General features: G+C 42.5%; 1 protein-coding gene across 4 annotated transcripts in view; it reads left to right on the top strand.

Annotated features, from left to right (window-relative positions):
- klf8 (Kruppel like factor 8) overlaps positions 1-13,254 on the top strand; it is an 80,405-nt gene that overhangs the window by 56,369 nt on the left and 10,782 nt on the right. For 3 of the 4 annotated variants that reach the window (XR_001290276.1, XM_005725420.1, XM_005725421.2), the window contains 2 exons: positions 10,083-10,334; positions 10,426-10,660. Coding sequence is in view for 3 of the 4 variants with exons in the window: in XM_005725420.1 (XP_005725477.1) it covers positions 10,083-10,334; positions 10,426-10,660 (487 nt within the window). In the remaining variant the exon portion in view is untranslated. The remainder of the gene's footprint in view (positions 1-10,082; positions 10,335-10,425; positions 10,661-13,254) is intronic. The other variant, XM_013908865.1, reaches the window with a different exon arrangement.

A 13,254-nucleotide genomic window follows, 5' to 3' on the forward strand; every position in this document is an offset into this window, starting at 1 on the left:
GTGTGTGTGTGCGCATCTATGTTGGAGCATTCAGTCCATTCAAAGGACAGCACATTCAAAATTTGGGATGCAGAGAGAGAGAGAAACAGGAGGGGTTGCAGTTCAGTGCAGATGCAGTCACCTCTGCTGGTGCAGGATGATGATGTCATTGTTGGCAGCCCACTTCCTACAGTGCAGAGCTTCCGGGAAGCAAATACATGACTGGGAGAGGAAGCTCTATGTTAGTCTAAAGTCATCTGGAAACATGTAGGTCATTAAGTGGATTGGCTGGGGTTCAGTATAGTCGCAGTAAATCATGTTGTCTGTGCGTCAAATCGCAGCACATCCTGGTGAGGTCGTCGGAGGGGGTTCAGCTTTCCTGTGAGTTACAGGAGCAGCAGCAGCCAGATTTCTATTTTTTTTACCTGTCTGCATCAATAAACAGTTAAGACACTGCCTCTTAGTCTACTAGAAAAGATAAAGCAGCATGGGACAAAAGGGATTAATATGAAATGACTTCCACAGATTTTCTCCTTCTCAGACTAAGTTGAGATCAGTTTTTTAGTATCAGCAAACTATTGTTTGTTTATCTTCCCTTTACTTTTTTCTTAACTGAGTGGATTCTGTCACATTTCAAGCCTGCTTATAGAACAAAATGACTGCCCATATGGAAAAGATATATATATATATCTTATAAAGTTTGTATCTGTCTTGTGTGAAACTTGTATGAAAAGCATACAAGAGTGAAAACAGATATAAGATCCCTTGAAAAATAATAAAAATAAAACTTGTATGTTTTGAATACTTCCTAAAACAATATATAAAAGTAATGAGAAAGTGGCCACTTTCATGAGTAAATCATATAGGTTTTTACTATTTCTTTTCCACATGGGTGGGTTTGCATCACAAGTTAAACCCGGAAATCATTCGTATGGTCGGCAATCCACGTCTTTGATTTATCCTCAGGTGTTAAAACCCACCATTAAGGAAAAGAGTTGTGACCAGTTTTAACTTTAAAGTTCAGATAAGTTTAACTTTGAGCCTGCCCACTGCCAGCCTCTGCCCATGTGAACACCATAGCAACTCCAACCAGCTGCTGTTCAAACCTTCTGTTTGTGCCGCTCAGCTGATTAGAAGCAAGCTGGCTTAAAGTGAGCGGAGCTCGTGTCAGACATCATGCACGGATCCACTGGTGCAAGAAGGCCCTGGATAATGAATAGTAGAGTCCAAGAAGGAAGGTGTGAACCTGACAGTTACTATAGTTGAAATGGGCTACGGCAACTTTAACACTGTGTAGCATTTTTGTATCAAGAGTACCCTCTCCAGCTTGAGCCGAGTCTTTAAATTATGTGTTTGACATGAAACGCACGCACCAACTTCAGGTCGCTGGTAGGCAGCCTCGATCAGGGCGACATGCACAACGTTTAATTTTGCCCAAGTTGTTCCAAGCAGCCTCTCACACATAACTTAATACTTTGCATGTGCCTCTGGGATTAAAGAGTAGCCAGCAGACGTCCAAAACTAAAGGCGACGCTTGATGAGGTAATGACATCGTTTCAGTAATGCAGGCGGCGCTGATTTCTTAAATTACTCTGTCGTCATTAGCACTAGTTCAACAGCATCCCCCCTTGTGCTGGTGTAATTAATGACATCTTGTGGACATGTAGAAGTAATTTTTGACGTGTCAGGTGGCTGTCGCGTGCAAGTGCCTGTATAATTAATAGTGGGCTTCTTGCCCTGGGTCAAGCTGCTTGTTTCTCATCTCGCTGCTGTCAACTTGTCATGCTTCTTCTTTAGGTGACAAGCCTTCAGGGTAGGTTATGCTTCACGTAGGCATAGTTTGCATGGCGGGTTGTGTCTAAAGCTGAAAGTGTTGATCGCTGCTCTGAACGGCCGCGCCGGAAGACAAGGGGGGGCGGGCTGTCAGAGAGAAGGGTGAGACATGATAATTGTTTTAATATGCTTGTAGATGCGCATATTTTCACATCAAACTTAGATGTTATTTAAACTGGCGAGGGGGCGCAGGGGGGTAAAAAGCGGTGTCAGCAGAGCAAAATATATTCACCTGTTTCCAGTAAAAACAGACTGTTTCCCAGAGTTAAGCCGAGGTGCCACGGGTGAAACAAGAGAGGCAAAAAATGTTTGAGATTTTCCGTTTGTGAAAGTGATGTTGTAGAAGTGTTGGATGGGTTGTGGACTTGACTCGGTTTTGGATTCTTGAGTAAAATAAGCAGGCAAATTTATGTTTTCCCACCCTCAGCTGAGTCTGTCTCACAATGATACTTTTAAACAGCCAGGGATCGAACCACCAACCTCCTGAGCTTCACCTGCTCAAAATGATTTTCAGTAATAATGTTCTGTTTGTAGCGATTGCAACATATTGATCGTAACATAAAAAGATTGCATGCTTTCTTTACCGACTTTAAAAGAAAAACGCTGTAGAGCTATCACTGATAGCGAGCCATCAGGAGAGACAGGCCGTGAACTCTGTCAGACTCTGCTGAACTGGTCAGGTTTTATATCTCTGTAACGTGTCTTGCACACCTGGTTCAGGCACATTCTTGCAGTTACAGAGAACCTTGTTGGAAACTTGGAAAAATAAAGTGAATTGTAAAGAAGAATTATTGGTAAAGGCTTAAAAAAACTGTCTGCATATGATGAAAGTCTCTGCTGTTATTGTAAAGACGCAGGGAAAGGTTGCTAGAAAGACATTTTTGGGCGTTCCTGCACAATCAGACAGGTTTCGAACAAGTCCAGTTATGTAAACACTTCTTTGGAAGTGAAAGCAAAGGTATGCACCGTGATAGCAGCACGTGCATTTGCTTCAGAGCTACAGCCACTGAACGCTTTTAGCTGCTTTCCACTAAAGCGGTTTTCAGAGGAACGGTTTATTAATTCATATGAAAGACTCAAAAATAATGGAAACAAGTTTATTATGAACATCCAGAAATGACAATATATGGGTAAAAGAGATATTCTTCACCTTATATTTTATTCTGAATGAGCTGTCTGGTCGAGAACTTATCCTCTGTGGACAACAGCTAATATTTCTGAGCCTCTCAGTAGCATATAATGGATTTCTGGTTCAAGACTTTCTTAAATCAGAGATTATGAATGCAGATCAAATTTTAAAAAGCTTTATCAATGTTAGACAATAACTTAAAAGTTAAGACTGCATTGAAGTCTCTCTTCTGCTCTACATAAAGCCTCATTCTCACAGGCCTAGACTGGTTGACAACGACCCTGGCTACCTCCTGTCATTAGAGAAAAATACGCATTCCCCAACTTATTGGAAGTTGCTGGTGGCCATCATCAGGTGAAATTGATTGCAAAGAGGATGCTGTGTCAATACTGTCATTGCTGCAGATGCCTGCAGTTTGCATGGAAGACGCCAACCAGTCTGCAAACACCATTTACTTCATTTCAAAGTGTTTGCAGAAGTCGGCATCTTCCGGGCAAACTACGGGAAACTACCCGTTGCAGTCATAGCAACTACTGCAATCACCAGGTTTTTAGTGCTGGACTCTACCACTTTGCTGCCACTTTTCACACTAGCAACTGCCAGCAACCAGTTGCCAACCAGTTGTGGAATACACACCTTTCAGTAGCAGTCAAGGAGCTACTGACCGGTCTGTAGGCCTGCCTGAGTGAAGCTTTAGCACAGTGACTGCCAGCAAACACTCTCAACTGGTTGGAGAATTTCCCTTGCAGCTGGTGGTTGTCAAGTGGTAGCCAACAGGTCTGTAAGCCTGTGTGACTGACGCCTAAATTATTTAGTCTACAAACAGCAGATTCTGCACATTCTTATGAATAGATCGGTTTAATATGCCGCAGTATTGTGTAGTATACTTTTCCTTCATGTCTGATTGTTTTCAATCAGAGATGCAAGCTTAACATTTTCTGTGGCTTGACATACGACTTGATGAACCTGAATCTTTGTACTGAAGAACCTGCTAATTGGAAAGCTAGTAGAATGCTAATGATACTTCTGAGGCTTTATTTACAACAGCTGTAGCAGAAAGACCAGCTTATTATGCCTACACATGGCAAAATCACGTACAATAGCAGCATTAATTATGAGACGAATGCTGTTTGCAACAGATGCATAATTAGTTATTGTGGCTTTTAATTGGGTTTCTCTGATCACCTTCACACATTTCCTTTTATGACTTAACCAAAAAGCTGCGAGATGTCATGGTTTACACTGTGAGCGTGTCTGAAGTTGGATTTTTCTTGCTGTGCACATTTATGCACACCTGTGCTGCGAGCTTTATAGGCAGGCTGTCCTGTGTAGGTGTATGAGGTGAACAAGTTACTAAGCACCCAGGATATCAACACTGGCAACTCCTAATAGGTAACATTAGACTGAGAGTCAACACTGACTGTGGCTAAGACTGAGCTGTGCTAGTATCAGCCTGCTAACAGGTGGGTGAAGCAGAGAGAGAGAAGCAGAAGGGAGTGTGCTTTAATCCAGGGTGGGGGCACTTGGTGTTGCACTGGGTGGGTAAGGATTTAAGGGGTGGAGCTGCAAAGCTGTGCCTGTGGTTAATGTCTTCCCCAGCTGTTGTTTATTCTCTCCATGTCCATATCTGACTTCACACTTCATATACTCAAGTGTGCAAACACACACAAATGGAAATGGCTGTCTGCAAGTGCCTAAACATATAAATTCTGTACACACAGGCACTGGAAATCACAACGAATCCACGCCAGATATGCCTCATACTTAATTTCTGCTCGCTCCTTCTGTTTTTCCTCCATTTCCATCTCCGTCCTCCGTTCTCTCCGCTCGCATATAAGCAGTCACCGTGTGTCTGTCTCGCCTCGGGACCTATTGATTTCTTCCTGTTAGAAAAAAGACAACATTTAAACATCAGACTTAGAGGCCTCAGAGGAGCTAGCTTTGTTGTTTCTTTCCCTCTGTGTGTGCTCTGTGTGTTCTGTTGTTTTCTTTTCACCACAGCAGATCGTGTTCCCCACCGATGACCAGCGCAGGTGCAGCACGGGTAGTGTTACAAAGTCACCATCGGTCTCCTTTTTCACCATTTGGAAAATAACATTTTCCACAACAACCCAGGAACTTAAAGTCTTTGTAAGCTGATATTGATACTAGTGTTTAAAGCATAAACTGTATAAAAAAGATGGGTGGATTTGACTGAAAAACCAAGGGGCTCTGACTCCAATATGGTAGCGCTTGTAAATCACAAAGTGGGCCTGCTGTAAAGCAAACGGCGTCTTTATCGTCCTTTTTGACTCTAATGGGGACCGTAATTCAAAAAGGAACATTGTGTTGTAATAAATATGACTTGAAACTAAAACTAATGACCATAAACTCATCAGGAACGTGTTTACTGAGGCCACAGATCAGCGACCCGAGGGCCATTTTCTTGTAGACAGTTTTATAGATGGGCTTTCTTCTGCACTTAGTTTCACACTGCTGGCCAAGGTAACTTTACTATTCAGACATCCTTTTTATACAGTCTATGTTATAAAGTGATATTTAGCCTGACAGTTGGTGCTGATACCAGTCCATATTCTTTTGTTTATTGGGTTTTAGTTATTTCCCCTCTTTCTGTCAGGTGAGATGGCTTTAGTTTAAAAAAACAAGTTTTAACGTCAGCTGTTGGCAACATTCAACCTTTAACAAGCACCTAACATAACCGACGAATATCAACCACTAAATACGGAGTTATTACTTTCTCATAAGCTGACATCAATCAACAAGATAGCTGATACCAATATTTGATACTACTTACAAACGACTTAAAAACTCTCCAGATTATAAAATTGGAGCAAAAACAGTGACTTTGAGCGAGGATGCGCTCTCTGTATCAAAGGCAGTTTCTCAGTGCGACTTTGTGCGACTTTGTTATAGAGGGCTGTCACAGTTTACCCCACTTGTCATGTAACTTGACATCAATAAATTATGTGGCTGCTGACAGTCGAGCATGATCGGCCTGTCAGGAGTCTACCTCTCATGTTTAGCGTCACCTGTTAGCTCTTTGTTAGACAGCCAGAAAGTGTGCTTTTCATTTGATCGAGTTGGTAAATAATTCCCTGCTTGTGTACTCAAAAATATCGCCACGCAGTGTCCTCTCTATAAGTAACACATGAGGTTACTTATAGCTGAGCTGCATTGCAGCTGCAAATCGCTCATGATTTGATCTGTATGAAGCCGGGATTAAAGTCCTCTGGACATTTTACATCTTCTTCTCTCTGCCGGGCTTCCTCACCACTACAGCTGCTCCCCACTTTCATTCAAGTTAGAGATCACATGAATTAATTGCACGGCGAACACTGTGTGACCCATTTTATGATGGACCAGATGAACTGAGAAGTGTAGGGTGTGTGTGTGTGTGTGTGTGGGGTACGGAGCTCCACTGCTACAGTAAAGGTTTTTCCGTGTATCGTTCTGACATGTTGGGTTCACTTTTTAAAGGCTTGCAGCTTTGTGTGGCAGATTGTTGCCATCGTGTCATTTTAACGACCTCGTGCAGAGATCTAGAGGAAGCTGCCTAAATTCTTTAAGCCATCATTTATTCATATTTACATGCAATTCATGCTGGAAATATTCGGACAGTCGCACGGTGTTTGTAATTTTGCAGCCATCGCAATAGATTTTAGCAGCCCGAAAGTTTATGAAGGAAGATGATTCTTAGTAAATCTCCTGATCTCAGTCCAGTGGAGCATTACTGAGGGAGGAAAGGAAGACTCCAGGCAGAAGGGCATTTCCTGCACGCACTTATAAACATTAACATTTTGTTTCGATCGCAGTTTTGAATTTAAACTGAAAGTGAGCTGTTCAGTTTCGGCTTAATTGATACTTTACAAATTTTTTGTGGTGGCATACGGAGCTCAAATTGTGCCAGTGTCCAAACACAAACTGTTTCTGCTGTTCATTCCCTTAAAAAAAAAAAAAAAGGTCGAGCTTCAGACATTTCAGAAAAACTGTCCTGAAATCCTGACTTGCAGAAATGATGTCCTTCAGATTTCCTGTTTTTAAAAGTCTATCAGCTCTTCACTATTTGCAAACATCAATGGTATTTGAAAATACTACTGGGTGATTGATCCATACTATAATATACTGATGCTGTATTATGAAACCTGGCTGTGTTATTATCGATAATATGCATTCTCTGCAACTGAATATCAGTTTCTGACCGAAGGATTGAAAGATCATTTTTGACTTTTATAGTAAAAACACCAAGAGCTTAAACCAAAGCCGATGGCAAAGTGTGGCTTAAAAACTTTTAAATAGGAGAATAGTTTATACATTTAATCAAGGACATTTATTGGGGGAAACAAAGCCACCGCTTTGACGCAGAGCGGGATATTAAATTGTGAGGAAAGAGCTCTTTTACATCCTCGCTCTTAAGCTAATCACTCTGTCTTCATAGAAAGTGTTTCTTCCTTTTTGGCCCCTCTTTCTTCCCTTCCATCTCCCTTCCTCTGAGATCAGAGCTCGCGGGCATCCGGAGGGGGTTTTATTTTCTTTTTCTGTCTCTTTTTTTTATATTGGACTTCAGCCTTTCAGTCTCTTCTTTTGAGGATTTCGCACAGAGTTGTGGGTTTAATCTGAGCAGCTGTGAAAAGAGGAAAAGTGGAGGGGAGAGGAAAATCGAAAAGAAGAAGAAGGGGGGGAAAAAAGAGCGAGTGGGTAGAAATGAAGCCAGTGAGGGATGAAAGGGTGAGGTGGTGAAGAAAAACAAGGGTGTGGTTGATGTAAAGAGCGAGAGATGCTGGAAGGAGAGGAGGGATGTGACAGACAGAGAGAGAGAGAGAAAGGTGAAAGGGGTGTGGTCGTGATAGAGCGAAAAGAAAGGAGTGAGGAGAGGCGGGGCTGAAGCAATGGAAAGACGAGTGGACCGGGAGGGAAATGGAAGGGAGTTGGTGGTGGGTGGGGAACGAGTGGAAAAACATGGAGTCAGCTGATGGCTCCCAGTTTCCATGGCAACGCTTGGCCTTTCCCACCCACTCTCTTTCTCTCTCTTTCTCCTGTCTCGTTCTGTGCCTCACCCACTCCCTCACTTCTTTCACACTTCATTTTCTTTTCAGTTTTTTCCCTTTTTTTAAAGACCGTCTCAGTATAATCACGTTACAGCCCAGCTTCTCTTCGCCCATCTCCTCTCTTTTTTTTTGTCCTACCTTCTCATCTTCTCTCTCCTTTCTTTTTCCTATTTGCCTATAAAGTGCTCCTTAAATCCCTCCTCACCTAAGCCGAGTTTCACGCAGGTGCGGCATGTTCCTTTCCTTTCCTCGCTCATTACTTTGTTTTGTTTTTTTGCTTGTTCAAGCCCACTGCATTAGACCACAGTGTAGAAGGTGAGCATTGATATGGATTAACCATTGCAAATCGTATCTACAAACAAAAATCAAGACGCTAATCTATTTTAAATCTTCACGTGTCCTGTAATGCTGTAAAAAGGGGGAAAAAGCAGAACAACAGGTTTGCTCTGTTGTAACTCTGGCTATTTGGACATGACGCTCACCGACAGGGGAAAGTTGTTTACCACTTATATTTGTGCCGATGCCACTGCCACAGCCTCCAGCTGAACTGTGTGACCCGATAAAAGGGCGTAGCAGAGTCTCCACCCTCTCCTCCTCACCCAGAGCCAAACTGTGCTCAGCTGAACTGGACGGAGGCCAACTCCCGGACTGGAGGCTCGCTGCTGCTCCCTCTCGCTCCAGTTCTCCCGTGTCTCTTTCACTCTTCCTGTGTCTTTTTTATTTTTTTATTTTAACTCTCTCCCTCTCACACAGTACCAGTCTCTCTCTGTACCCATGCAGCCCTTCACTCTCTTCTGTCTCCCTCACTTTCTCCTCCGCCCCCCCACCCAGTGTACCACACTGCAGCCATTGTTCCCTGTGCTTTCGAGCTGCATGGCAGCCGAGTCCTGGCTTGCTGTAGATGCAAAGGGACAATATGAAAAACCACAATGCCTGTTATAAGAAAGCATTTTCCTTTGCATGAAGCATTTCTTCAAAGCAAACCTTAACCAATCGCTGTCTGTCTTCATTCACTGAAGAATGAGGTCAGGCCATGAAAGATGTATGCCCAAAGGGTTGAGGAGGTTGCAGAAGCATCTCTCATTCCATAATTTTCTTTTAATTATATTTTAAATTCTTCTCCTATGGCTGACGCGTCTGACTACTACAGTACCCACGAGTCTCAGCATCATTCGTTATGTATCAAGCCTGTGATAAAAGTATACCATCATATTTCCTAATATGATCCTGGCATTGCGTTTGAGTCGGACAATGAATTGTTCTACTCTTGTGAATATTGATGAAAGTGCACACTTTGGTTTTTCCTGGTGAAATTTGGTGAATGTTTTACACAAAAATTGATAGCATTTGTTATTTGAGTTATTTGTTATTTGCACATTGAATGATGGTCCTGATGACAACCAGCAGTGTTTCTCTTCCATCCTGCCCAGTATTTTACACCTTATCTGCTCACAAATATATGCATTAATGGTGTTCTTTGCCATGACCATGTAACACACAGAGTGACTGCAAAGCAGAGAGAGATACAAAGATTCAAGGTCACCTGTTGTATTCATAACCAGCGCTGTATTTGCATGGACTCTAGTAGAGTAGCTTTGCATGATTCGATTCAGAATAATCTCCAGTAATCTTACAGCTTGATGGGCCTTGATGTAGCCACTGCCTCAGTTCTCTCTTTCAGGCTCTTAAGCTACTTGTTTTTGATTTTTGCCCCAAACAACAGTAAAAATGAGCATCTACCATTGTATCAGTGTGTAATATTAGGTCCCTGTTTAACTACTGTTTCCTCTGCTGTTGTGTTCATTACTGTGGGTTGTTTGGCTCCTGCTGACTTTTTAAACAATAAACCAGCATGCATTAGCATTTTTTCTTTTTTGGCATGCTACACATAACTATGATTACTGCTTCTAATTAATATATCAGATCGCTCTCCTTTGAGAATAAAAATCAAATTATGTTGAGGATATAAGTTGCCAGGTTTAGAGTAAAATCTGGAATAAAACCAGTCAACTTTAGTTTGCTGAAGCTGAGTTATCGCTTAGTCCTTTTCTTTCTAACCTTTTCTTATATCTTCTTGTCCACCGTGTCCTCTCTAGCAGGCAGATATAGGTGATGACGGCTCACAGCCGAAAGACCTGAAGGTGAAGAAGGAGTGCAAGACGGAGCCCTCCTCGCCTCATCCGAGCCCCACTGAGGACCAGACTGAGCCCGTTGACCTTTCGCTCAACAAACCTCGCTCCGCTTCGACAACGAGCACCACAGTCAACCCAGCTCCCAGCAGCGCTGTGACCCAGCCCAGCCTGTCAGCCACACCTGTCCCCTCTGCGGTACAATCGATAGGCTCCATGGTAACTATAAACTCCTACCTTCTGTGGATTTAGAAGTGTAAGGCGCGGTAGAGTTACAACCACTCATTTTCATCGCTTCTTTTCTCTCCAGGTCCTCTCTCCAGGATCCATCTTAGCCACGCAGGGCGCTGGAGGCCAGCAGATTCTCCACGTTATCCATACAATCCCCTCAGTGACCATGCCCAGCAAGGTGGGTCAGCTGCAGACCATCCCTGTGGTGGTGCAGTCGCTGCCTGTTGTCTACACCACCATGCCTACTGACGGTGTCGCCACAGCAGCCATTACGGTGCCGCTGATAGGCAGTGATGGGCGCTCTGAAGGATCTGGTGAGTGTACAGTCATAACCTCCAAGGGGGCAACACCAGTGCAGTATAGCTTCTGCTTTTAGCAACAATTGTCTGTTTCATATAGACCACTTTCAGTCTTCAGTTGCCTAAATATCCAGACTTTGTACTAAATAAGATTTATAAATACAGTATATTAGTCAACATGAGCTCGCTCATTGACAGCTGATGTGATAATGTCAGCTGACAGGGTTTGCTAATGTTTGCACTTGTCGTTTGGCTTAGTTAGCAAGGTGCATCTGCAATCACTGCAACATGCATTTCCACTGCATTAAACGTCGTGCCTTAAAACAATATATACATTCGAAAGTGCAGCTGGATGAGGAATAGAAACCAAACTTGAACCTATAGGCTGGAGTCGAGGGGAGTTCACTCCGTTTCGGAGGCAGGCTCAAGGGGACATTAGAGGAACTGCAGTTTTTGGTTAGGCTTCTTTTTTTAACCCCATATTCACTGTTCTTGGGTTGGATAGACTGGTTGGTCTAACCAGTCAGGAGCCAGTGATGTAGTTCAACATGAGGCAATAACCAGCCTGCATAGCCCGTGTTGATCTAACACAGGTTTGGTGCAATCTTGGAGATTTTGTTTTCTTGCTCTTGCAATAGAAACATGACATCACCTTTCTTAACATTAAAATAAAACTTGGCTTTGCATACTCAAATTTAGCACCGTGCTAAATATTGGCCAATGTATTCTATTGGATCTAAGAGTCTTATGTTGGTTTTTTTTGTGTTTGGTTTTTAAGGAGTTGTACAGTCATGAAGCAAAGGTTGAGTTCTTACATGAAACCACACAAATAACCTCTGAATCCAGGATATTATTTAAAGATGCAGTCTCAGAAACTTAGAATTAAACCTTTAAGAATACAAAGGAGCAGGCACTGCTTTGTAGAGCCACCATGTTGACTTGCCATCTTGATTTACATCCCTCCACCTCCCTCCACTAAGATAAGGATCATACCTATTTTTTTTATCAGCCCTTCACCAAGTAAGTGAAAGGAAATTTGAAAACTGCAAAAACTGCAATAATTCTGTTATTAATGCTTGTAGTTTTGCATTTTGGCTGTTATGAGAAGCAGACCAAATCATGCGTTTAAACGGGGGTAGGAAGATGTTTTACTTTGCAGTGACAGAGCATTTTAGAACCTCTTTCTTTCTTTAATGTGCCATGTTGAAACAGGATGTTAAGAAGGAACGTGGCACCGCGAATGTTTATTTAATACGTCACAATATCTGTAATGAAAATACTTGTAATTTGAGATGAGCGGTAGACCTCTGCTCTTTAATGTCAGTCTTCCTCTTTTGACTGTCACGCCTGGCGTTGCATGGTTCTGTCACCGCTGCTTAAACTGTCATTTATGGAGGTGGGGGGGGGGATCTCAGTCTCAGTGGAACACAGCGTTTCTCCCAAAGGAGCTGGTGTCTGTTTGTGGTTGGTGATATGTTTGATTTGCCTTCTGTCTGCCTGTCTATCTTTGTCATTCTGGAAATTCTCCATATGTGCCAGATGATTGATGGCGTCGTCTAAATGTGGAAAACTGCAGAGAGAATTGTTACATATGTTGCAGAGAAGTGGCTAAAATTCTTCAGTGAGCCTCTGAGCAGCTGATTTTCTCATATTCTGTAATGTAAATAGCCAAGAATGCCCCACTAAAATAGTCATGTACAAGCTGACTACTTAGCATTTGTCTGGACTGTTATTAGTCAGCAGTGTCTTAACCTCCCAAGTGTTCCTGTCGGTTTTCACTAAACAACAGCAAATATCTGTCAATCCCTGTGTCCACACGACCGGACGCTCGACATTTGCCCAGGCAAGCAGGCAAAATAGACCTCCGCCCCTTTAACTGCAGTCGAGTCCCTGGGCAAAGTCGGCAGAGTTCACCTGGACTCTGATTCACAACAACACAGTCTGGACTGAGGAATGTAAACGAGGCAGGCAGTGAATCTCAGAAGAGTCTGCAGCACACAGACTGGCCTGAAGATGCTCTCAGACTGTTACTCATCCATGCCAGGAGCTGTTGTGTGTTTGTGTTTTGATTAACGTTTTTGACCTTTTCCCAGTTTGTCTCAAACCCCTTTTAGAAAATACAAAATACCCAATACATTAAGTAATATGACCGTAAATGCTCTAGCAATGTTAAAAGATAAGATTGATGTTTATTTTTTAATTAGCGTTTAATCAGCATTTATTTATTTATATTTGTTCTAATCTCTGTGTTTGTTTTTGTTTGCACGAAGCACCTCGCGTCTGCAACAGCAGCAGTTTCATGACTGAAGGCAACTACTTTGTTTATTATTTGCGGCGCCAGTCAAGCAACAGGCAGAAAGTTAAACACGAGTCACGCCGAATGGCTGCTCGCTCGTTTGCGTTCTGAAGCGCAAACTCATAGAGGAACGAGAAAGAAAGTACAGATAGACACAAGTCAGGAGGAAATGAAACATAGTACAATAAACTGAAGTATACTGTAATCAAATGAAGTGTGAGGGTAACTAAAGCTACACTGTGTTCAAATGGATTCAGAAAATACGAATAAATGATGATATGACATAAAAAAATGTGTGCAAAAAAAATGAATT

The sequence above is a fragment of the Pundamilia nyererei genome, unplaced genomic scaffold (assembly GCF_000239375.1).
Source record: "Pundamilia nyererei isolate P.nyererei 1_Seehausen unplaced genomic scaffold, PunNye1.0 scaffold00015, whole genome shotgun sequence".
Taxonomy (NCBI): domain Eukaryota; kingdom Metazoa; phylum Chordata; class Actinopteri; order Cichliformes; family Cichlidae; genus Pundamilia; species Pundamilia nyererei.